Raw genomic sequence first — 25309 nt, 5'->3', positions numbered from 1 at the left:
GCCAGATTTCATTCTTTCTCATTGCCAAGGAGTATTCCATTGTATATATAAACCACCTCTTCTTTATCCATTTGTCAGTTGATGGACATTTAGGCTCTTTCCATAATTTGGCTATTGTTGAAAGTGCTGCTATAAACACTGGGGTACAAGTGCCCCTAATGCATCAGCACTCCTGTATTCCTTGGGTAAATTCCTAGCAGTGCTATTGCTGGGTCATAGGGTAGATCTATTTTTAATTTTTTGAGGAACCTCCACAGTGTTTCCAGAGTGGCTACACCAGTTTGTATTCCCACCAACAGTGCAAGAGGGTTCCCGTTTCTCCACATCCTCGCCAGCATCTATAGTCTCCTGATTTGTTCATTTTAGCCACTCTGACCAGCATGAGGTGGTATCTGAGTGTGGTTTTGATTTTTATTTCCCTGATGAGGAGTGACGTTGAGCATCTTTGCATGTGCCTGTTGGCCATCTGGATGTCTTCTTTAGAAAAGTGTCTATTCATGTTTTCTGCCCATTTCTTCACTGGATTATTTGTTTTTCAGGTGTGGAGTTTGGTGAGTTCTTTATAGATTTTGGATACTAGCCTTTTATCAGATATGTCATTTACAAATACCTTTTCCCATTCCATCAGTTTCCTTTTAGTTTTGTTGACTGTTTCCTTTGCAGTGCAGAAGCTTTTTATCTTGATAAGGTCTCAATAATTTTTGCTTTTAATTCCCTTGCCCTTGGAGATGTGTCGAGTAAGAAATTGCTGTGGCTGAGGTCAGAGGTTTTTTTCCTGCTTTCTACTCTAGGGTTTTGATGATTTCCTGTCTCACATTCAGGTCCTTCATCCATTTTGAGTTTACTTTTATGCATGGTGTAAAAAAGTGGTCTAGTTTCATTCTTCCACATGTCGCTGTCCAGTTTTCCCAGCACCACTTGCTGAAGAGACTGTCTTTAGTCCATTGGATATCCTTTCCTGCTTTGTCAAAGATTAGTTGGCTATATGCTTGTAGGTCCATTTCTGGGTTCTCTATTCTGTTCCATTGATCTGAGTGTCTGTTTTTGTGCCATCTATCCCGACTTTAAAATATGGCTCTCTTCACCTAAATCCCTCTTTAAGTCCTAACTCTTCCTCACTTTTCATGAAACACACAGTAAACACCTCAAAATGATGAACCTCTGAGTTCTACTATTACTTATGATTCTCATCCATATTCGTTGGCTATCTTTTCCCTACTCTAGAAGGAAAATTCTCTAGATAAGGACCATGAGTAAGTATGCATCTTGGCTCAGGATATCACACAAATGTGACATTTAGATCATGAAATAACCCTGAAAGCAGTACAAATCATGAAATCTACCAAATATTCACTTAAGATAGATACAACATGGGGTGCCTGGGTGGCTCAGTCGGTTAGGCATCTAACTTCGGCTCAGGTCATGATCTCTCAGTTCACAAGTTCGAGCCCATGTTGGGTTCTGTGCTGACAGCTCAGAGCCCAGAGCCTGCTTCAGATTCTGTATCTCCCCCTCTCCCTGCCCCTTCCCTTCTCACACTCTGTCTCTGTCTTCTCCCAGAATAAATAAACATCAAGAAAAATTAAAAAAAAAAAGATAGGTACAGTAGTATACACAACCTTGTACCACAGTTAAATAAAAATATATTGAAAAAAATCATATCATGAGGAGGTACAATTTTTGAAGTTTAAACAAACCTGGAATAATTGGAGAGCTTCTTCCTCAAATAAACTAGATTCTTTGACAATACATCATAACTAGTGTTAGTAAATGTCATCAACATTTTTTACCTTTTGGGAATATAATGGGTCTAGCCTAACCCTCACATTTTATAAGTGAGGAAACTGAGGCCAAGAGAAAGGAAATTATTTGCTCAGGGTCATAAAACAGGTTAGTAGTAAAAACAGAACTAGAATCAAGGTAAGTTACAAATATAACAGTCAATGTATAACACAAAACAAGTCAAATTTCTTAAGTCACCTTCCCCCTCATTTTATTTCTAAGTGATTACATATATCATCTTGAATACAGTCTCATTATAAAAGTGTTGAAAATATAGAAAAGTAATAAGAAAGAGAGGAGATAAATCTCTTTGATGTAGCCCTCTGTCATCTTGGTAAAGATGGCTTTTTTTTCTTCAGATTTATCGAGATATTACTGACATATTACATGTAAGTTTAAGTTGTACAATGTGATGATTTGATAAATGTGTATACTGCAAAATGATAATCACAATAAGGTTAGTTAAGATTTCTATCCCCCCACACGATTACCATTTACTCTTATGTGTGGTGAGAACATTTAAGATAGACTCTCTTAACTTCCAAGTATATAATAGAGAATAAACAATTAACAGTATATACATACCACACAGTATGTAATGTAGTACATTAGATCCCGAGAACTTAATCTTATAGCCAAGAGCTTATATATCCTTTGACAAATATCTCCCAATTTCCCCCACCTTGCAGCCCTTGACAACTAATATTAATATCTATTACTATAAATTTGACTTTTTTAGATTCTGCATACAAGTAAGAACATGAAGTATTATTAGTCTTTCTCTTATTTCACCTAGCATAATATAAAACCTTCAAGGTTCTCCATGTTGTTACAAAAGGCAGGATTTCCTTCTTTTTTATGGCTGAATAATATTCGTGTGTATCAGTTTCTTTATCTATGTTGAATGTTTAGGTTGTTTCCATATCTTGCTTATTGTCAGTAATACTACAAACATGGAGTACACATACCTCTCTGAAAGTGTTTTTTTCATTTCCTGTAGATATACATCCAGAAGTGGGATTGCTGGCTCACATGGTAATTCTATTTTTAATGTTTTGAGGAATTCTATACTGTTTTCCATAGTGACTGTACCAATTTATATTCCCACCAACAGCGCACAAGTGTTCCCTTTTGTCTACAGCCTTGCCAACGCTTGTCTCTTGTCTTTTTGATAACAGCCATTCCAACAGTAGTGAGGTGGTATCTCATTGTGGTTTTGATTTGTATTTTCCTGATTAGTGATGCTGAACATATTTTCATGTACCTGTTGGCCATTTGCACGTCTTCTTTGGAAATGTGTCTATTCTTTTGCCCATTTTTGTTTAAAAAATTTTTTTTTAATGTTTATTTTTGAGTAACAGAGAGAGAGAGAGAGCATGAGCAGGGGAAGGGCAGAGAGAGAGGGAGACACAGAATGTGAAGCAGGCTCTAGGTTCAGAGCTGTCAGCACACAGTCCCCAGTGCGGCTTGAACTCATGGGCCGTGAGTTTAACTTACCTAGCCAAAGTCGAACGTTTAACCAACTGATCCACCCAGGCGCTCCAGTCTTTTGCCCATTTTTCAACTGGATTTTTTTTTTTTTTTTTTTGCTATTGCGTTGTATGGATTCCTTACACATTTTGGATATTAACCACTTATCACATAGATGGTTTGCAAAAATTTTCTCCCATTCCATAGGTTGCCTTTTCATTTTGATGATAGTTTGATGTAGTCCCACTTGTTTCTTTATGCTTTTGTTGCTTGTACTTTTATTTTTTTTATTTTTATTTTTTCAAAGTTTATTTATTTTTGGACAGAGAGAGACAGAGCATGAACGGGGGAGGGGTAGAGAGAGAGGGAGACATAGAATCGGAAACAGGCTCCAGGCTCCGAGCCATCAGCCCAGAGCCTGACGCGGGGCTCAAACTCACCGACCGCGAGATCGTGACCTGGCTGAAGTCGGACGCTTAACCGACTGCGCCACCCAGGCGCCCCTGTTGCTTGTACTTTTAGTGTTATACCCAAAAAATCATTGCCAAGACCAGTGTCTAGGGGGTTTTTTCTTTTTTTTTTTTTTTTTTAATTTTTTTTTTTCAATGTTTATTTTTGGGACAGAGAGAGACAGAGCATGAACAGGGGAGGGGCAGAGAGAGAGGGAGACACAGAATCGGAAACAGGCTCCAGGCTCTGAGCCATCAGCCCAGAGCCCGACGCGGGGCTCGAACTCACGGACCGCGGGATCGTGACCTGGCTGAAGTCGGACGCTTAACCGACTGCGCCACCCAGGCGCCCCGAGGGGGTTTTTTTCTTATATATTCTTTTAGTAGTTTTACAGGTTCAGGTCTCACATTTAAATCTTGAATTCATTTCAAGTTAATTTTTGTGAGTGATGTGAGACAGAGGTCCAATTTCATTTTGTATGTGGTTATCCAGTTTTGCCAATACTATTTACTGAAAAGATTACCCTTTCTCCATGGAGTCTTCTTGGCTTCCTTGTCAAATATTAGTTAACTGTATATGCATGGCTTTATTCCTGAGGTCTTCATTCTGTCCCATTGGCCTAAGTGTCTATTTTTATGCCAGTGCCATACTGTTTTGATTACTATAGCTTTGTAATAAAATTTAAAATCAGGAATTGTGATGGCTTCTTCTCAGGATTGTTTTTGCTATTCAATACTTTTGTTGTCCCACTCCAATTTTAGGACTTTTTCTTTTTCCATGGAAAATGTCATTGAAATTTTGACATGTATTGCATTGAATCTGTAGATGGCTTTGGGTAATATGGACATTTTAACAATATTAATTCTTCTGATCCATGAATATGGGGTACCTTTCCATTTATTTGTCTTCAATTTCTTTCATCAATGTCTTATAATTTTCAGTGCACGGATATTTCACCACCTTGGTTAAATTTATTCCTAAGTGTTTTATTTATTTGGTATTATAGGTGGGACCATTTTATTTAGTTCTTTTTCAGATACACTGTTAGTATATTTATATTAGAATATTTATACACTGTTAGTATATTAAATCACATTTTAAAAATCAGCCAGAGGGGCACCTGGCTTAGTCATAGAAACGTGCAACTCTTGATTTCAGGGTTGTGAGTTCAAGCCACACATTGGGTGTAGAGATTATTTAAGTAAATAAAATTTTTAATAATCACCTAGAGGGGGGTCTGGGTGGCTCAGTTGATTAAGCGTCCAACTTTGGCTCATGTCATGATCTTATGGTTCATGAGTTCAAGTCCTGTATCAGGTTCTGTGCTAACAGCTCATAGCCTGGAGCCTGCTTCAGATTCTGTCTCCGTCTTTCTCTGCTCCTCCCACACTCGTGCACTCTCTCTCAAATATAAATAGACATTTAAAATAAAAGAAAAAAATCACCTAGAAAATGAATTCTGTTTCTACTTCCATTACTCTAATGAATGAAAAATGGATAGGGGTGTCTGGGTGGCTCAGTCGGTTAAGCATCCAGCACATGGTTTCAGCTCAGGTTTCGTGAGTTAGTGGGTTCAAGCCCCACATCAGGATCTGTGCTGACACTGCGGAGTCTACTTGGGATTCTTGTTCTCCCTCTCTTTCTGCCTCTCCGCAACTCATGCTGTCTCTCAAATAAACTTAAAAAATTTTTTTAGAAAAGAAAAATGAGTAACTTTAAAAGAGAATAATGGACTGAAATTCTACTATACTTTGCTATTTGTTCTTAAAAACTAATTTACTAGAGTTATTTAACACATTATGGTGGCAGTAAAGTCTTCAATGCCAAAAACAAATCTGTATTTTGGAAATAAAATTAAGTGGCAAAGATTGTGTCAGGTTTGCTTTACTGCTCTATATTAAAAAAAAAAAAAGATAACAACAAAATATGCATTTGAAGGAAGTAACTGTCAATTCCAATTTTAACTTAAAGGCAATGATTTATAATCTTATGTGCCTGTCAGAAAACGCTGACAATAATGTTATAAAATTGATTTTTCCATTCACTTATTTAACAAATCTTTCTATAGCTTATAAAAATCTGGCACCAATTGCATAATGGGGTTGCGGTATGAAAAAGACAGGCAATGTTCCTGTTCTCATGATATATATATCCTAGTGTGGCAAATTAAGAATAGGAAACATAAAAGAACAAAGTAAATTCAACACGTTTCATAAGTAATGAAAAAGTGTCAGAGCACATCCATAATAGTCATTCCAGATCTTGTCTCAAATGGTACAACTTTCCCACTTTTGGAATGTTTCAATGAAATGCAGCTATTTAAGAACTAAACTTATCTGACCACTCTTCTTTTCTTTTTTATTTTAGTGTAGTTGATTTATAATGTCACATCAGATTCAGGTATACACCTTAGTGATTTGACAGGTTATTATGCTATGTTCATAAGTATAGCCACCATCTGTCCCATTACAACAATATCATTGACTGCTGACCTTATGCTATGCTTTTTATTCCCGTGACCTACTCATCCCATAACTGGAGACCTGTATCTCCCTCTCCCCTTCACCCATTTTGCCCTTTGTCCCCCTTTCCCTCTGGTAACCAACAGTTTATTCTTGGTATTTATAATTCTGATTCTGCTTTTTATTTATTCATTTTTTGGCCTCCATTTGTGAGTGGTATCATATGGTATTTACCTTTCTCAGTCTGACTTAATTCACTTAGCATAACACCCTCAAGGTCCATCCATGTTGCCTGAAATGGCAGATCTCATCCTTTCTTATGGTTGTGTAATATTCCTTTGTATACCACATTTTCCTTATCCATTCATCTACTGATGGACTCTTAGGTTGCTTCCATGTCTTGGCTACTGTAAATAATACTGCAATAAACATAAGGGGTGCATGTATCTTTTTGAACCGGTGTTTTTGTTTTCCCTAGGTAAATACTTAATAGTGGAATTCTTGGATAATATGTTATTTCTGTTTTTAATTTTTTGAGGAACCTCAATACTGCTTTCCACAGTAGCTATACCAATTTACATTCTCACCAACAGTGCCTGAGGGTTTCCTTTTCTCCACATCCTAATACTCCTTGTTTCCTGTCTTCTTGATTTTAGTGACTGCAACAGGTGTGAGGTGATACCCCACAGTGGTTTAGATTTGCATTTTCCTGATCATTGGTGATGTTCAGTATCTTTTCATATGTCTATTGGCCATCTGTATGTCTTCATTAGAAAAATGTCTATTCAGGTCTTCTGCCCATTTTTTAATTGGACTGTTTTTTGGTCAAGTTATAGGAATTCTTTATATATTTTTGGATATTAAACCTTTATTAGATATATCATTTGCAAATATCTTCTATTCAGTAGGAGACAACCATCCTTTTGTTTTGTTGATGGTTTCCTTTGCTTTCCAAAAGCTTTTTTATTTTGATGTAGTTCTAATAGTTTATTTTTGCTTTTGTTTCCCTTGATGTAGGAGACTTACCTAAAAAATGTTCAGGGACACCTGGGTGGTTCAGTTGGTTAAGCATCTGACTCCTGATTTCAGATCAGGTCATGATCTCACAGTCATGAGATTGTGCCCTGCATTGGGCTCTGAGCTGAGCATGGAGCCTGCTTAGGATTCTCTTTCTCCCTCTGCCCCTCCCCACCTCAAAAATATGTTGTTATGACTGAGGTCAGAGAAATTACTGCCTGTGTTCTCTTCTAGGATTTTTTATGGTTTCGGGTCTCACATTTAGGTCTTTAACCCATTTTGAGATTATTTTTATGTATGGTGCCAGAAAATAGTCCAGTTTTCCCAGCACCATTTATGAAAAGACTCTTTCCCCTATTGTATATTCTTTCCCACTTTATCATAGATTGAGCGTCTATATGACATTTACACATATATATATATATATATATATATATATATATATATATATATGAGGTTTATTTGTGGGGTCTCTATCTTGTTCCATTGATCTATGTGTCTATTTTTTTTTTTTTTTTTGAGAGAGAGAGAGCAAGTGGGGAGGGGTAGAGGGGGAGAGAGAATCCCAAGCAGGCTCCATGCCAGTGCAGAGCCCAACATAGGGCTCAATCTCACAACCGTAAGATCATGACCTGAGCCAGTATCAGGAGTCCAGCACTTAACCAACTGAGCCACCCAGGTGCCACTCTATGTGCCAGTATCATACTGTTTTGACTACTACAGCTTTGTAGCACATCTTGAAATCTGTAATTGTGGTACCTTTCTCAGGATTTCTTTGGCTATTTGGTGTCTTCTGGAGACCCATACAAGTTTTAGTATTATTGTTCTAGTTTTGTGAAAAATGCTGCTGGTATTTTGATAGTGACTGCACTGAATCTGTAGATTGCTTTGGGTAATAAGGATATTTTGACAATATTAATTGTTCCAATCCATAAGCAGGGAGTATCTTTCCATTTGTTTGTGTCATCTTCAATTTCTCTCACTAGTGTTTTATATTTTTCAGAGTACAGGTCTTTCACCTCTTTGGTTAAGTTTATTAAGTATTTTATTCTTTTTGGTATTAACTGTAAATAGTATTTTTAAAGTCTCGTTTTGTAACTTCACTGTTAGTGAATAGAAATGCTACCGATTTCTGGGTATTTTGTATCTTGCCACTTTACTGAATTCATTTATTACTTCTTGTAGTTTTTAGTGGAATTTTTAGAGTTTTCTATATATATAGTATGTCATCTGTAAACAGTGACATTTAACTTCTTTACCAATATGGATGCCTCTTATTTTTCTTGCATGACTGCTGTGGCTAGGACTTCTACTATGTTGAATAAAAATGGTTACAGTGGAATCTTTGTCTTGTTCCTGATCTTAGAGAGAAAGCTTTCAGTTTTTCATTACTGAATATGATGTTAGCTGTGGGTTTTCCATATATGGTCTTTATTATGTTGAGGTATGTTCCCTCTAACCCCATTTTGTTGAGTTTTTATCATGAATAGATGTTAGTCTTGTTAAATGCTTTCTCTGCATCTATTAAGATGGTCACGATTTTTATTCTTCGTTTTGTTGATGTGGTATATGATGTTGACTGATTTGTGAATACTGAACCATCCCTGCATCCCAGGGATAAGTCCCACCTGATTGTGCTGAATGATCCTTTTAATTTATTGCTGTATGCTGTAAGCTTGTATTTTTTTAAGGACTTTTGCATCTATGTTCATCACGGCTATTGGTCCACAGGCTTTTTTTTTTTGTAGTGTCTTTGTCTGACTTTTGTATCAGGACAATGCTGGCCTTGTAGAATATATTTGGAAGCTTTCCTTCGTCTTCTATTTTTTGGAATTCTTTGAGGAGAATGGGTATTAACTCTTCTTTGAATGTCTGGTGGAATTCACTTGTGAATCCAATTGGTCCTGGACTTTTATTTGCTGGTAGTTTTTAGATTACTGATTCAATTTCATTTCTTCTTTTTTTTTTTAAAGTTTATTTATTTATTGAGAGAAAGCAAGAGTGTGCTCAAGCGGGAGAGAGGCAGAGAGAGAGGGAGAGAGAATCCCAAGCAGGCCCCCTGCTGTCAACACTGAGCATGAGGCAGGGGTTCAAACCCATGAACTGTGAGATCATGACCTGAGCCAAAATTAGAGTCAGACACTCAACTGAGCCACCCAGGTGTCCCTCAATTTCATTTCTTGTAATTGGTCTATTCAGGTTTTCTATTTCTTCCTGGTCCAGTTTTGGAAGACTGTATGTTTCTAGAAATTTATCCATTTCTTCTAGGTTGTCCAGTTTGTTGGCATATGATTTTTCATAGTATTTTCTTATAGTCCTTTGTATTTCTGTGGTATCAGTTGTTACTTCTCTGATTGCTGATTTTACCTATTTGGGTCCTATTTTTTCTTGATGAGTCTGGTTAAGAATCTGTCAATTTTTGTTATCTTTTCAAAGTACCAGCTCTTGGTTTGACTGATTTTTTTTCTATTCTTTTAGTCTCTAGGTCTTTTATTTCTGCTTTGATCTTTATTATTTTCTTTCTTCTACTCACCTTGGGCTTTGCTTTTTTCTAGTTCCTTCAGGTGAGGATTAGATTGTTTGAGCTTTTTTCTTGTTTCTTGAGATAGGCCTGTATTGCTATATACTTCTCTCTTAGAACTACTTTTGCTGGGGCATCTGGGTGGCTCAGCCAGTTAAGCATCTGACTTTGGCTCAGTCATGATGTCATGGTTTGTGGATCTGAGCTGTGCTGACAGCTCAGAGCCTGGAGCCTGCTTCAGATTCTGTATCTCCCTCTCTCTGCCCTTCCCCAAGTCGTATTCTGTCTCTCTCTCTCTCTCTCTCTCAAAAATAAACATTGGGGCACCTGGGTGGCTCAGTCAGTTGGGCGTCCGACTTCAGCTCAGGTCATGATCTCACGGTCTGTGGGTTTTATGGCTTTTACTTCTTATGGTTAACTTTAAAAAGCCCTGCCCCAACATCATATACGTTCTTAAGGTTTGTTTTTTTTAATTTGGTAGTTAAATCCATTTGGATTGTTATTTTTATGGTATATTAACTTGTGTTTTATACATGGGTTTATTTCTTGATTCTTTCTGCCGATACCACACTATTGATAGTTTTAACTTTAAATTTTTTTTTTTTTCAACGTTTATTTATTTTGGGGACAGAGAGAGACAGAGCATGAACGGGGGAGGGGCAGAGAGAGAGGGAGACACAGAATCGGAAACAGGCTCCAGGCTCCGAGCCATCAGCCCAGAGCCTGACGCGGGGCTCGAACTCACAGACCGCGAGATCATGACCTGGCTGAAGTCGGACGCTTAACCGACTGCGCCACCCAGGCGCCCCACTATTGATAGTTTTAGAGTATGTTTTCATATCTGAGAGGGCAAGTCCCTTCACACTTTTTCAAAATTATCTTGGTCATTATCGGGCATTTATTTTTCTGTGTGTATTTTAGAGTTTGTTGATAAAGTCTCATGAAAAACCCAAGTGAGATTTTAACAAGTTTGTCAGAACATACAGGAACATGATTCTGTGAAGTTTAATGTTTTCTCAATAAATATCTTATGCTATTTTTTTTTTTTAAGTAAGGCTTATTCCCAGATTTTATAGTTTTGTTGCTTTCATGAATAGGATCATTTTTCCTGTGATATTTCCCAACTTAGAAAAGGCAGATTTTAAGATACTGACCTTGTAAACTAAGGCTTAACTAGTTTTTCAGTTGATTTTCCTTGATATTCTAGAAAGACAATAATATTGTAAGTAATGACAATTCTCATTCTTTTCAAGTCTTTAAAACTCATTTTTCTTCCTAGTTTTATTGTTTAGCCAGAACCTCCAGTATAATGTTGGAAAAATTACCCCTATCTTGTCCCTGACTTTAAAGGAAAGTGTCTAATATCTCACCACTAAGTATATTTATATAATTTTTTGGTATATAAATTCAATAAAGTTAAGGAAGTTATTCACTTATGGATAAAGAAGATGTGGTATATATACACAATGGAGTATTATTTGGCAATCAAAAGGAATGAAATCTTGCCATGTGCAACTACATGGATGCAACTAGAGGGTATCATGCTAAGCGAAATTAGTCAGAGAAAGACAAATATCATATCACTTCACTCATATGAGGACTTCAAGATGCAAAACAGATGAACATAAGGGAAGGGAAGCAAAAATAATATAAAAACAGGGAAGGGGACAAAACATAAGAGACTCTTAAATATGGAGAACAAACAGAGGGTTACTGGAGGGGTTGTGGGAGGGGGATGGGCTAAATGGGTAAGGGGCATTAAGGAATCTACTCCTGAAATCATTGTTGCACTATATGCTAACTAACTTGGATGTAAATTAAAAAAAATAAATTAAATTAAAAAACAAAAAAAGAAGTTATTCACTTATTCCCAGGTGCCAGAAGTTTGCAACCTAAGTGGGTATTGTATTTGATCAAGTCCTGTTTTGGGTATCAAGTTAAGTAAGAGATTAATTACACTGATAGATGTTCGTTTTTTGTTTTTGTTTTTTTTTAATGTTTATTTATTTTGAAAGAGAAAGAGGAAGACAGAATGAGTGGGAGGGGCAAAGAGAGGGAGAGGGAGAGGGAGAGGGAGAGAGGGGGAGAGAGAATCCCAAGCAGGCTCCACACTGTCAGCACAGAGCCTGACGTGGGGCTCCATCTCACAAACTGACCATGACCTGAGCTGAAATCAAGAGTTGGACACTTAACTGACTGAGTCACCCAAGCACCCTTATACTGATAGATTTTCTAATCTATTTATTATTTTACTATACTACTGGATTCAATCTGCTGTTATTTAGGATTTTGCATCTATTTGATAATTGAAACTGAAACTGGCTCATAGTTTTCCTGCATTTTTGTGGCCTAGTTTTAGTATTAGACTGATGCTACATTCATAAATAAATTGGGCTGCTTAAAACAGTACCAGTCTAAGTAGTGTTTTTACATGGTGAAAAAAATTAATTGAACTTTCTCCTTTTGGGGAGAAATTAACATTTCACAAGATAGCAAATATTTAGAATTGTGTAATACAAGAATAGTCTTTTAACTAGTCTGCCTGCCTCCATTTGTGTCTCTGGCCCAATCCATTAGCTATAGTAGTATCTTGACTAACACCCTTCAATAACTTATTGCCTATAACTGTGACACTCAATTAGAAGTAGGTAGAGGTATATCAAAATACTCAACTTTCCAGAACTTCCCAGTCTGGATATGTTTGTGATTATTTCAAACTAAACATACTTTACATACCCCTTGCCAATTTTGACATCCTAAGATATACTTAATGTGGATATGGATGGGGGAAGTGTTTAAAAACAGGTCTCTACTATTACCCTGAACTAAAGGATAAGGTGTACTTCCTGATACAAAAGGTCCTCCCATAATTTTTCCCCTGTGATCTCTAGGCACCTCTTTCCCTGCTCACTATCCTCATACTCTGTACTCAAGCTACGGATAATTTCCAAAACACACTTCATTGTTACAGTTTTCACTGCTTTTACATTTCTCTCTCCTTGGAATGCTTTCTTTATAATCCAACTTCTATTCAGTCTTCAAAATCTAGTTCAGATGTCTTCTCTCTTATGAAACTTTCCTTATAGTCCCCTCAATCGTCACCAGAGTTAATAATTTCCTCCTCTGTTACTTTTGTATCTTGTATAGAGATGCTGTAAATTTGTCTAAAACTGAGTGCTTGAGTCAAACACTTTATCAAGAGGCTCGCTCACATCTTTTATTTATTCTCACAATTTCCCTATTGACTTAGGTGTTATTATACACATTTACAGATGAGAAACAAAAGCCTGACAGATTAAGTTGTTTTGAAATTCAAACCCCAATCTGTTTGAGATGAAAGCTTCTTAATTTTTTTGCTGTGTTATTTGTTTACATGTGCCATCTTCATTTTTCCTATCTTCCCCATTAGACTTAAAACATCATATGAACAAGAGGATAGGATGTGTTTAATTCTCTACTGTATCCATACCACCTAACATTATGCCTGGTACAAAGTAGGGATTTAACAAGTTATTTCCTGATTGGTTGATCTTATTAAAGAGTGAACTCTCATATTTTTCTTTTTTTTAAAGTTTGAGAGAGAAAAAGAGCATGTGCGCATACACGAGTGAGGGAGGGGCACAGAGAGAGAGAGAGAGAGAGAGAGAGAGAGAGAGAGAGAGACTGAGAGAATCCCAAGTAGGCTCCACACTGTGAGCGTGGAGCCTGATGTGGGACTCAATGTCATGAACTGTGAGATCATGACCTGAGCTGAAATAAAGAGTTGGACCCTCTAAACCACACACACCACTGACCCTGGCTTTCACCAAGCTAACCCTTACTTATTTTGTTTTTCTTATGAAGCTTATATGCACAAAAGAGCAGCATTAGAACATTTCTTATTGGGGCAGCTGGGTGGCTCGGTTGGTTAAGCATGCGACTTCAGCTCAGGTCATGATCTCACGACTTGTGGGTTCAAGCCCTGTGTTGGGCTCTGTGCTGCCAGCTCACAGCCTGAGCCTGATTTAGATTCTGCGTCTCCCTTTCTCTCTGCTCCTCCCCCACTCATTCTCTGTCTCTCAAAAAATAAATAAACATTAAAAAAAATTAGAATGTATTTGTTTTCTAGTGCCTTTGCCAACACTGAGAATTAGTTTTGGATAATATTAATTTGATATCAAAAACAAATGATACCTCCTATGTTAATCATATCTGATTACTAGTGAGGATGAACTTTCTCCTGTTTGTTCTCCATGAATTGTTTCTTCATGTCCTTTGATGTAGCATATCCTGTGTTTGGGATTCTAACCATGTTATATAACTTCCTTATGTATCAGCCATATGTAAATGGCTTACTAACATTTGACAAAATCTTTAGGATAATTACATCTTTTCTTCCTTCTCAAACAGGATACAATGTACAAAATTTAACCTTTTCTTAATTGCTCAAGACTGATGTTAACTTACTCAAGGAATAACTATTGAACAACAACTCCCAACACAGGCCCTGTATGCTGTCATATTAAGAGTGAATGAGGCACAGTTCTGTCAAGGATCTCATGATCTAGCATCCCAAGTATCAATCACAGTTGTTCCCTGTCTTCTTTTGGTTGTTAATACACTCATCCTCCTGCTATGCTAGTGCCTTTTTGTTTCTATTTTACTACCTTATTTTACCAATTATCATCTGGGTGGATGTCTGAGGGAAATTCTGCTTCTCATGATTATAAGGTACTTGGGCCTGTTCCTGCTGTTTGACATGACTGCCTACTGGATCATGTTCTAGTGTTTACGAAAATATGACCTCTGGAGTCAAGTCAGTTGCCAGAGCACTAATGTTTACATAGCCATTCTTATTTTTAAAGCACTGTCACATATAAACTCATTTAGCAGGCTGGTACACTGTCAAGAATAACAACAAAAAAGGCCAGGTAAATTTAGCCAGTAAAACCCCAAGCCATTAAGTTGAGTAGTAGAGAATTTCCTTGATTATATAAGTAAACCAGGTAAACAACTGGGGCATAATGACCTATCTATGAAAAACTTTCACAAAGTTTTGGAATGCTAATAGATGTTTTTAGAAAAAAGGAATTGAGGGGTGCCTGGGTGGCTCAGTCGGTTAAATGTCCAGACTCTTGATTTCAGTTCAGGTCATGATCTCACAGTTCATGAGGTCAAGACCCATGTTGATCTGTACTGACAGCACAGAACCTGCTTGGGATTCTTTCCCTTTGCCCATCCTTCACTTGCTGCTCTGTCCCTGGTCTCTCTCGAAAGAAATAAACAAACATTAAAAAAAGAAGAAAAAAGGAACTGAGTGATAGAATACATTTAGAAGACAGTTGAAATGAAATAGATTAACTTAGAAGAACATGCCTAAGGCTTTAGTAATGTACTGATATATAGTGAATTTCTGAGAGATAAGAGAACATCGTATGTAATATTTCTTAAACTCATTTAATCACAAAAACCCTATTTCATTAATATCTCATGGGATTTGTAATTTGTAGAATACACTTTGGTAAAAGAAGAACTAGAGTATCCTCTACAATAACAAGTATAATAACGTCAGCAGCTATTTATCAATCCCCTCCTCTATGCCAGGCACTTTCCACATTACTTGTTTCTACCTATGAGATAAAAATATTTATTATTGATATATGTCAACAAATCACTTATTAGAATATTTATACATGACTTTAAAATTTACAGTTTTCATATTCCATTATTTTACATAATTTTCAAGGAAACCTTGAAATGTAAGACTATTTGGAGAATAAAAGTTTACATGGCTTGCTCAATGGTTTAAGTAGCTTCTTCAAGGATATATTACCAATACTGGCAAAACTGGGACTAGAAATCACATCTTCCAATTCCTACTTCATTTTTCCTTCCCTTAGTGTCAAAAGCAATAGCTGTTTTATAGGGAATCTGTTCTAGCCCTATGCAGATCCCTCATCTCTAAGGACTCTGAACACTCAACTAAGTAACATTAGCTCTGATTTTATATTAGAGTCCTAGGGACTCTTGATATTAGCAGATCAAAAGTTCAAAGAATATAGTGAGACTACTATTGGCTTACATAGGTAATTCTCATCAAAATTTTATAAAATCTTGTGACCCACTATCTACTGTCCTTGGAATAAAGCTTTTCCTATCCAAACATTACTTTTTGCCAAATTTCTTACGAGGTAGAGCCTGGAGTCACTATCCCTAGCAAGTTTTAACTCCGTTGTATGAATGTGACACACCAATTAAGAGGGAGCTTCTTTCCCCTCTGCAGTCACACATTTCTTTCCTTCCATGTCTTGGTGTTAGCTGCCCAGTGACAGTGTACTAGTTTAGAGCAGAGCCAGCCAAGTCATAGTACATGAACAATTTCTGGTGGCTCTGACCACCAGAAGTACAGGGCAAGCGGAGTACATTTACTACTACAGCTGCTACATTAGGAACAGGCGTGTGATGCTGTTACTTGTTCGTTCAAGAAACATTCCTTGAGCATACAATTATGTGCCAGGCATAAATAAGCCATGATCTAAACCTCCAAAAAAGCTATCTAGTTGAAGAATGTAAATGATCAAAGCAATGCTATTAAGGACTTGAAATGTGGGTAATCCAAACTGAGATGTCTTATAAGTGCCTAAAATGCACACTGATTTTCAAAGACAGTATAAAAAAATGAAGTGAAATATCTCAATAGTAATTTTTATATTGATTACCTGTTGAAATAATACTTTGGGTACAGTGAGTTAAATAAAATATATATTATTAAAAATAACTTCACCTCCTTCTTTTTAGCTATTTTATGCCCCTACTAGATTTTAAATTACATATGTGGCAAAAAAGATTACATCTATGGCTTGCATTATATTTCTATTAGACAACACAGGTGTAGGGAGATGAAAGAGCCTGGCACTTACGGGCAAATCAAACAGCTATGTCCTAAGGTAGGAGAAAGGAAGTAGCAAATAAGATAGGAATCAGATCATTTAGTAATTTAGTAACAGATGAGTAAGTGCCTATGTTTTGAGAACTATTCCCAATAATCCTGCTGCCAGGAACAAAATGATATGTTCAGGGCCCTCCTAAACTGCATAGCCATCTAGATCCGTTATCTAGTACATCATTCCCACTTGCTCCCATTTTCTGTCCTTCAGACTCCCAGGTGGTAAGTAAAGAAATATGTACATCTGCGGAAAAGACGATAATTTCATTTTAGATGGAACGTTGCTAGTATTCTCCTCAGCAGTATCTCTCCTTGCATAGAGTTAAGCATATCAGAAAGATCTAGAACTGGTAGCATTCACACAGATATACATCCTCTACTCTGGACCAGGGTTTACTTCCCAATAGCTCACAAGTACCATGAAAATGTAAAGCATTATTATAAAAAAGAAGGAAGGGGCACCTGGGCCACTTAGTTGGCCATTATTCTTGATTTCAGATCAGGTCATGATCTCACAGTTCATGAGAGGGATTCTCTGTCTCCCTCTCTCTCTGCCCATCCCCTGCTCGCTCTCTCAAAATAAACAAATAAACATAAAAATTTTTTTTAAATAAAAATAAAAAAGGAAAATCTTCCAAATATTTATGGAACATCTCTATGTGTAAAGTACTACACTACACTCAATGAAGGAGACAAATAAAGGATAGACATTATATCTATCTAAAGTACCTGAGTAGATTATTTCTGCTTATCTATTCCTTAAGTTATTTAGATACAGACCCCTACATATGATCAGGGACAAATTCCATCTCCCTTATCCTAATGCAATATATACGCAACATTTTATAAAATATTTGAAGAATTCACGCACTAAGCTCATCCCAGTTAAGAACTTTAAAGAACAGGTGATCTTGGGCCTACCATAACAAATATTTTAAATCAACTCACATCCCTAACCTTCTTCTATCAAGCTATATGAGTGAGCACAGAATAAAGAGTTAGGTAAGTAAAATTCATCCAGAAGTAAACAATCGTTGTGATAACATCAACTATTACTATCAACTACTTACTTACCGTGAACACAGCCCAGGATAGGGCAGAATGGCCTCCTCCATGCAGAAGGAGTAGGACAGGACCCTCTGAACCACTCTTGTAAACTCGAAAAGTGTATGAATAGTTAAAGATAACATATCTAAGCATTTCCTCACTGAAGTTTTTGATTATTTTATCATAATACTGACTAGAAAACTCAGGCAGTACAACGCTCTATGCAAAGCTACAGACTTACAAACTTAGAGACACTTAAATACAAGTTTCTGAAACACCAAACCTGTTTTTGAAGGATGGAGCCTGTATGACCACTTTCAATGAGCAAACAAAAAAAGATTCCCTTTGCCCTAATGAGGACATAGTCCCTGGTTTCTAGATGCCAAATTGATTCAACTCACTTGATTCATGAAACCTTCCCCTGGGCCCTTAAGAGATACACCAGTTTTAGGAATTTAATTCTTCTTTCCCCACACATTAGACAATTTTATCCATGTAAGACGTTGGCACAGAATTACAGGTTAAATTTCATGCTATACAAAGAACAGGTAGGGAACAAAAATGAAATAAACAGCAGGGAGAAAGAACATTTTAGAAATTCACATGTCTTCTTAGACAACATTATAAACTTGTTAAAGAATAAGTCATTTTGTAAAGGATATATCCTTGCCAGTTTCATTCTCTACTTCTACATCTTCCATGGACTCAAAGTACTGACTCCAAGAAACAGGGGAAAAGTCTCGCTTTCTTCCAGGGCTAAGGAAAAAAAAAGAGAGAGAGAGTTCAAGTATAGTTATGCATGAAAAGATAAAATCTTGATCAACAAATGCTAAATGTAAATCTGAAATGAAAACTGCAGGCAGGGGTATTTTTTTTTTTTAATTTTATTTTTTATTTTTTAAAATTTACATCCAAAGTAGTTAGTATATAGCGAAGCAATGATTTCAGGAGTAGATTCCTTAATGCCCCTTACCCATTTAGCCCATCCCCCCTCCCACAATCCCTCCAGGAACCGTCAGTTTGTTCCCCGTATTTAACAGTCTCTTATGTTTTGTCCCCCTCCCTGTTTTTATATTATTTTTGTTTCCCTTCCCTTCTGTTCATCTGTTTTGTCTCTTAAAGTCCTCATATGAGTGAAGTCATATGATTTTTGTCTTTCTCTAATTTCACTTAGCATAATACCCTCCAGTTCCATTCACATAGTTGCAAATGGCAAGATTTCATTCTTTTTGATTGCCGAGTAATACTCCATTGAGTATATATACCACATCTTCTTTTTCCATTCATCCATCGATGGACATTTGGGCTCTTTCCGTACTTTGGCTATTGTTGATAGTGCTGCTATAAACATGGGCGTGCATGTGTCCCTTCGAAACAGCACACCTGTATCCCTTGGATAAATGTCTAGTAGTGCAATTGCTGGGTCGTAGGGTAGTTCTATTTTTAGTTTTTTGAGGAACCTCCATACTGTTTTCCAGAGTGGCTGCACCAGCTTGCATTGCCACCGACAATGCAAAAGAGATCCTCGCCGACATCTGTTGTTGCCTGACTTTTTTTTTTTTTTAATTTTTTTAACGTTTATTTATTTTTGAGACAGAGAGAGACAGAGCATGAACGGGGGAGGGTCAGAGAGAGAGGGAGACACGGAATCTGAAACAGGCTCCAGGCTCTGAGCGGTCAGCACAGAGCCCGACGCGGGGCTCGAACTCACGGATTGTGAGATCGTGACCTGAGCCGAAGTCGGCCGCCCAACCGACTGAGCCACCCAGGCGCCCCATGTTGCCTGACTTTTTAATGTTAGCCATTCTGACAGGTGTAAGGTGGTATCTCATTGTGGTTTTGATTTGTATTTCCCTGATGCTGAGGGATGTTGAGCATTTTTTCATATGTCGGTTGGCCATCTGGATGTCTTCCTTGGAGAAGTGTCTATTCATATCTTTTGCCCATTTCTCACTAGATTATTTGTTTTTTGGGTGTTGAGTTTGATAAGTTCTTTGCAGATTTTGGATACTAACTCTATATCTGATATGTCATTTGCAAATATCTTCTCCCATTCTGTCGGTTGCCTTTTAGTTTTGCAGATTGTTTCCTTCACTGTGCAGAAGCTTTTTATTTTGATGAGGTCCCAGTAGTTCATTTTTGCTTTTGTTTCCCTTGCCTCCAGAGACGTGCTGAGTAAGAAGTTGCTGCGGCCAAGATCAAAGAGGTCTTTGCCTGTTTTCTCCTTGAGGATTTTGATGGCTTCCTTTAGATTTAGGTCTAAATCTAGATTAGGTCTTAGATTTAGGTCTTTCATCTCTTTTGAGTTTATTTTTGTGTATGGTGTAAGAAAGTGGTCCAGGTTCATTCTTCTGCATGTCACTGTCCAGTTTTCCCAGCACCACTTGCTGAAAAGACTGTCTTTATTCCATTGGATATTCTTTCCTGCTTTGTCAAAGATTAGTTACCCATACGTTTGTGGGTCCATTTCTGGGTTCTCTATTCTGTTCCATTGATCTGAGTGTCTGTTCTTGTGCCAGTACCATACTGTCTTCATGATTATAGCTTTAGTATAGCTTGAAGTCTGGGATTGCGATGCCTCCTGCTTTGGTTTTCTTTTTCAAGATTGCTTTGGCTATTTGGGGTCTTTTCTGGTTCCATACAAATTTTACAATTCTTTGTTCTAGCTCTGTGAAGAATGCTGGTGTTACTTTGATAGGGATTGCGTTGAATATGTAGATTGCTTTGGGTAGTATCGACATTTTAACAATATTTGTTCTTCCTATCCAGGAGCATGGAATCTTTTTCCATTTCTTTGTGTCTTCTTCAATTTCTTCCATAAGCTTTCTATAGTTTTCAGTGTGTAGATTTTTCACCTCTTTGGTTAGATTTATTCCTAGGTATTTTATGTTTTTTGATGCAACTGTAAACGGGATCGATTCCTTGATTTCTCTTTCTGTTGTTGCTTCATTGTTGGTATATAGGAATGCAACTGATTTCTGTGCATTGATTTTATATCCTGCAATTTTGCTGAATTCATGAATCAATTCTAGCAGTTTTTTGGTGTAATCTTTTGGGTTTTCCATATAGAGTACCATGTCTTCTGCAAAGAGTGAAAGTTTGACTTCCTCCTGGCCAATATGGAAGCCTTTTATTTCTTTGTGTTGTCTGATTGCAGAGGCTAAGACTTCTAATACTACATTGAGTAACAGTGGTGAGAGTGGACATCCCTGTCTTGTTCCTGACCTTAGGTGGAAAGCTCTCAGTTTTTCCCCATTGAGGATATTAGCATTGGGTCGTTCATATATGGCTTTTATGATCTCGAGGTATGCTCCTTCTATCCCTACTTTCTTGAGGGTTTTTATCAAGAAAGGATGCTGTATTTTGTCAAATGCTTTCCCTACACCTATTGAGGATCATATGGTTCTTGTCCTTTCTTTTATTGATGTGATGAATCACGTTAATTGTTTTGCGGATATTGAACCAGCCCTGCATCCCAGGTATAAATCCCGAGGGGTATTTTCTCTTAAAGAATGAGGAGTTTTCATACAGAAACCATCACATTAAAAGTGTGTCTTAAAAAGTTCAAATATAGATTTAAGAGTAAAAATGTGGGGCGCCTGGGTGGCGCAGTCGGTTAAGTGTCCGACTTCAGCCAGGTCACGATCTCGCGGTCCGTGAGTTCGAGCCCCGCGTCGGGCTCTGGGCTGGAGCCTGTTTCCGATTCTGTGTCTCCCTCTCTCTATGCCCCTCCCCCGTTCATGCTCTGTCTCTCTCTGTCCCAAAAATAAAAATAAAAATTAAAAAAAAAAAAAAAAGAGTAAAAATGTTAGGATTTTAGAAAATTCATTAGCATATTTTAATCACAGATATAATCTGTATACATATGTCAGAAAACCTGCTAATTCTCTTTCCTTGCTCTTTAAAAAAAAATTTTTTTAATGTTATTTATTTTTGAGAGAGGGAGAGACAGAATGCAAGCAGGGGACAGACAGAGAGAGAGGAAGACACAGAATCCAAAGCAGGCTCCAGGCTCCAAGCTGTCAGCACAGAGCTTGATGTGGGACTCAAACCCATGAACTGTGAGATCATGACCTGAGCCAAAGTCAGATGCTTAACCAACTGAACTACCCAGGCGCCCCTCTCCTTGTTCTTAGTTATAGGCTCATGCCTATCCTCTCAAGTCACTCTAATATCATTCCTGCTATAATAATTTTTAAAAATTTTTATTTATTTTGAGATTGGGGAGGGGGGGAGGAACAGAAATAGATGGGGAGAGAGAGTTCCAAGCAGGCTCTGCACTGTCAGCACAGAGCCCAATGTGGGGCTCAAACTCACGAACCCATGAGATGACAACCTGAGCTGAAATCAAAAGTCAGATATTGAACCAACTAAGCCACCCAGGCACACTCCTGCTATAATCATTTTTGATCACCATTCCTTGTTTATACCTTTAATCCCTCATATTATTTCATGTTGTTTTCATCATCTCCCAACTAATCAGTACACAACCTTCATAAAAGACAAACTGGCAATACCTTGAACTTCTAGGAATTTATCCAAAGATATGGCATATCTATTAATGTAGCATTGTTTTCAATAGAGAAAAATCAGTAACAATTTAAGTATCCATCAACAGGTGATAGATTAAAATAAATTGTGGTACACAGAAATAATATAGCTATAAAAAGATGGAAGGAATTATATACTGATAACATTCTTTGTATATGGATGAGATACACTGTTAAGTATACAAACATGATGTGTTTTACCATTTGGGTAAAAATGGGAAGTATGTGCATATATAATACCTCTGGAAGAATACTGATATAATACAGATATATTCTGGGAGGGGAACTATATCTGGAAGATTAGAGGGACAATTTTCAATGTATACCCCTTTTAATTTTTGAACCAGAAATTATTTTTAAAAATAAAATTATTTTAAAATAAAACAAAAATAACCAATAAATATCTATTTACAACCTGTATCTTCAACCTTGGATGAGACACAAGAAAGGAACCTTGTGTCTTATCCTATTTCCACACCTATTCTTCTCAGTAATGGAGGGAATTCAGAATTCTATCAGCAACAAAACATTACCTCCTGCCAAGTATTTTCCTGTATATGCCATGGGGGCAAATGCAGAACAAAGTATACTACAAAACCCCTTTTAAAGACTTAAATTAGTACAAAAGCACTCTAGGTTGACTTTAATACTGTAATTACAATGGAGAAACTGCACAGTTAGGTATTCTTTCAACAGTCAAACATTTATTGAACATCTACACTCTTCTGGCATTGAACAGGTAGTAGTTCTTGATCTATGTAATAACATTTACCAAAGGAACTTTTTTTTTTTTTTTTTTTTTTTTAAGAAAGGCAGACTGCCACGTGCAGCGCCTTACTTGGATGTGTCTGGAGTCTTGAAAGCTTGACTACCCGACATTCTCCTACAAATGGACCTTGAGAGCTTGTTTACAGGTTTTAGCAGGGGAGCGCGGCTACTTGTATATCCTTGACTGAAGAACAATCCTCCTCTATCGGGGAAGGTCGTCCTCTTCAGCCAAGTGCGCAGCTTCTGGAAGGATGCACATGAAGCGGTGAGGGAGGAAGGGGACACCTGCCTAGCCAGCCAGATCAGCTGAATTAATCCTGGCGATCAATGGGGTGACAGATGTCGCAGCAATATCACCCTCACATCCAGAAAAGCAACTTTTAAAAATACTGATGCTTGGGTTTCACTTCTAGAAACTGATTCAAATGGCTTGACGTGTGGCCTAGGCACTAATTTCTTTTTAATTTTAGAGAGTGGGAGAGAGAGAGTGCACACGGGGTAAGGGCAGTGGAAGAAGGCGAGAGAATCCCAAGTAGGCGCCACGCTCAGCGTAGAGCCTGAGGTGGGGCTCAATCTCTCAATCCTGGGATCATGACCTGAGCCGAAATCAAGAGTTGGGACACTCAACCGACTGAGCTAGCCAGGCGTCCCTGCACTGACAATTTTTAAAGATCCCCAAGTTGAGAGAGTTGAGATGCCCAAGTTGTGAGAGTTGAAGAATAAAAAGGTAGAGTAAATGATCTGGAATGAGAGAAGAGTTCAAATTCCTCACAGTTCCTACCATTTTCCAATAATTCCCTGCAAATCTCTAACAATTAGAGTATGTATTTGGGGAAATTCAAATTACCTAAATTCTTTCTGCATTGGATTATAGTGACTGAATAAAATAACATATCTTTCAAAAGAATCTAATACATCTGGATTTAGTAGTTGCTCAGAAAACGGGTAAAATCCTAACTTCTGATAGAAAAACTGCCTCTGTAGAAGTAATTTCCAATTTCAGCATTGACTTATTTTTTCTGGTTTGCTAGTTGTACTTGAATTCCTACTGGAAAACTAAAAGTAGAACTCTTAGTTCTACTGACTCACCCATCACTCACAAATCCACCTACATATATACTAATTTGAGTATAACAACCACACATGGTATGTCAAACATGTTATAATTGATTTTAAGGATCTATGCATGAATTTTTGATGTCTGGACTCAGGGCATCATCACAGTAATAGTATCTAACATTTACTGTGCCACAACAGTGAGTCACTCTGCCAAGTAATTTATAGGCATGATTCCATTTAATCCTCACAAAACTTCAAGTTATTTTTATCCCCATTTCACAGATGACAGATTTAGAGATATAAAGTCACTTGACCAAGGTTATACAACTAACTACTAAATGGCAGTGACAGGATTCAAATCCAGTTCCATCACTCTTAAAAGTCTCTGCTCTTTACCCCAATGCTATATTAATTCTCAGATCTTTTCTTTTCTCTCTCACTCTTTCATTTATGCTTCTGAAAAGTAATAAGGCTTTAGAGTACGTTATCAGAAGTTTCCTTTTCAGGGTCTTTGCCACAGGCCACAGAAACTTTCCAAGTTGGCCAGGCACCAGAGAAGATTACCCATTAAGGAGAAATTACTTTGTATAAATAGAAATTAGTCCTAGGAGGACACCTTGCACTTCTAATTCCCTTCATTAAAAAAAATAATAAAGTTCTAAGGACTACCCAATTTATACCAACATATGAGTAATTCCCATCTGGTTAAAGAGCCAATAATCTATACCTCCAAAGGTTGTTCCTACTCCCACAGAGACTTTCCTGGCATACTCTTTTGTAGTACATTTGAACACATAATTGTTTATATACTCTACGAGTTCAGGTAATTTGCAACCAATGTTAGACATGAAGTAGACAGCAAGATCTCACATCAATCTTTATATTCTAGTCAGAAAGAATACTCTATTTTAATGATGTAGTTTTGGTTTATAAAAATAGTTTGTGACACAAAAACAGACACCCAGATCAATAGAACAGAATAGAGAACCCAGAAATGGACCCACAAACATATGGCCAACTAATCTTTGACAAGGCAGGAAAGAACATCCAAAGCAGGAAAGAATAAAGACAGTCTCTTCAGCAAATGGTGCTGGGAAAACTGGACAGCAATATGCAGAAAAATGAACCACTCTGGAAAACAGTATGGAGGTTCCTCAAAAATTAAAAATAGAACTACCCTATGACCCAGCAATTGCACTACTATTTATCCAAGGTATATAGGTATGCTGTTTCGAAGGGGCACATGCACCCCAATGTT

At 37.3% G+C, this 25309-nt stretch overlaps 1 protein-coding gene across 2 annotated transcripts in view; it reads right to left on the bottom strand.

Moving 5' to 3' along the window:
• Positions 1–25309, bottom strand: part of PPME1 (protein phosphatase methylesterase 1) — an 89611-nt gene that overhangs the window by 36522 nt on the left and 27780 nt on the right. For both annotated transcript variants that reach the window (XM_086678289.1, XM_025928265.2), the window contains 2 exons: positions 18337–18430; positions 17702–17794 (listed from right to left, as the gene is read on the bottom strand). In XM_086678289.1, coding sequence (XP_086534415.1) covers positions 17702–17794; positions 18337–18430 — 187 coding nt within the window. The remainder of the gene's footprint in view (positions 1–17701; positions 17795–18336; positions 18431–25309) is intronic.

The sequence above is a fragment of the Puma concolor genome, chromosome D1 (assembly GCF_028749965.1).
Source record: "Puma concolor isolate L17-30 chromosome D1, mPumCon1.1.hap2, whole genome shotgun sequence".
Taxonomy (NCBI): Eukaryota; Metazoa; Chordata; class Mammalia; order Carnivora; family Felidae; genus Puma; species Puma concolor.
This window is presented reverse-complemented; position numbering and strand designations above follow the sequence as displayed.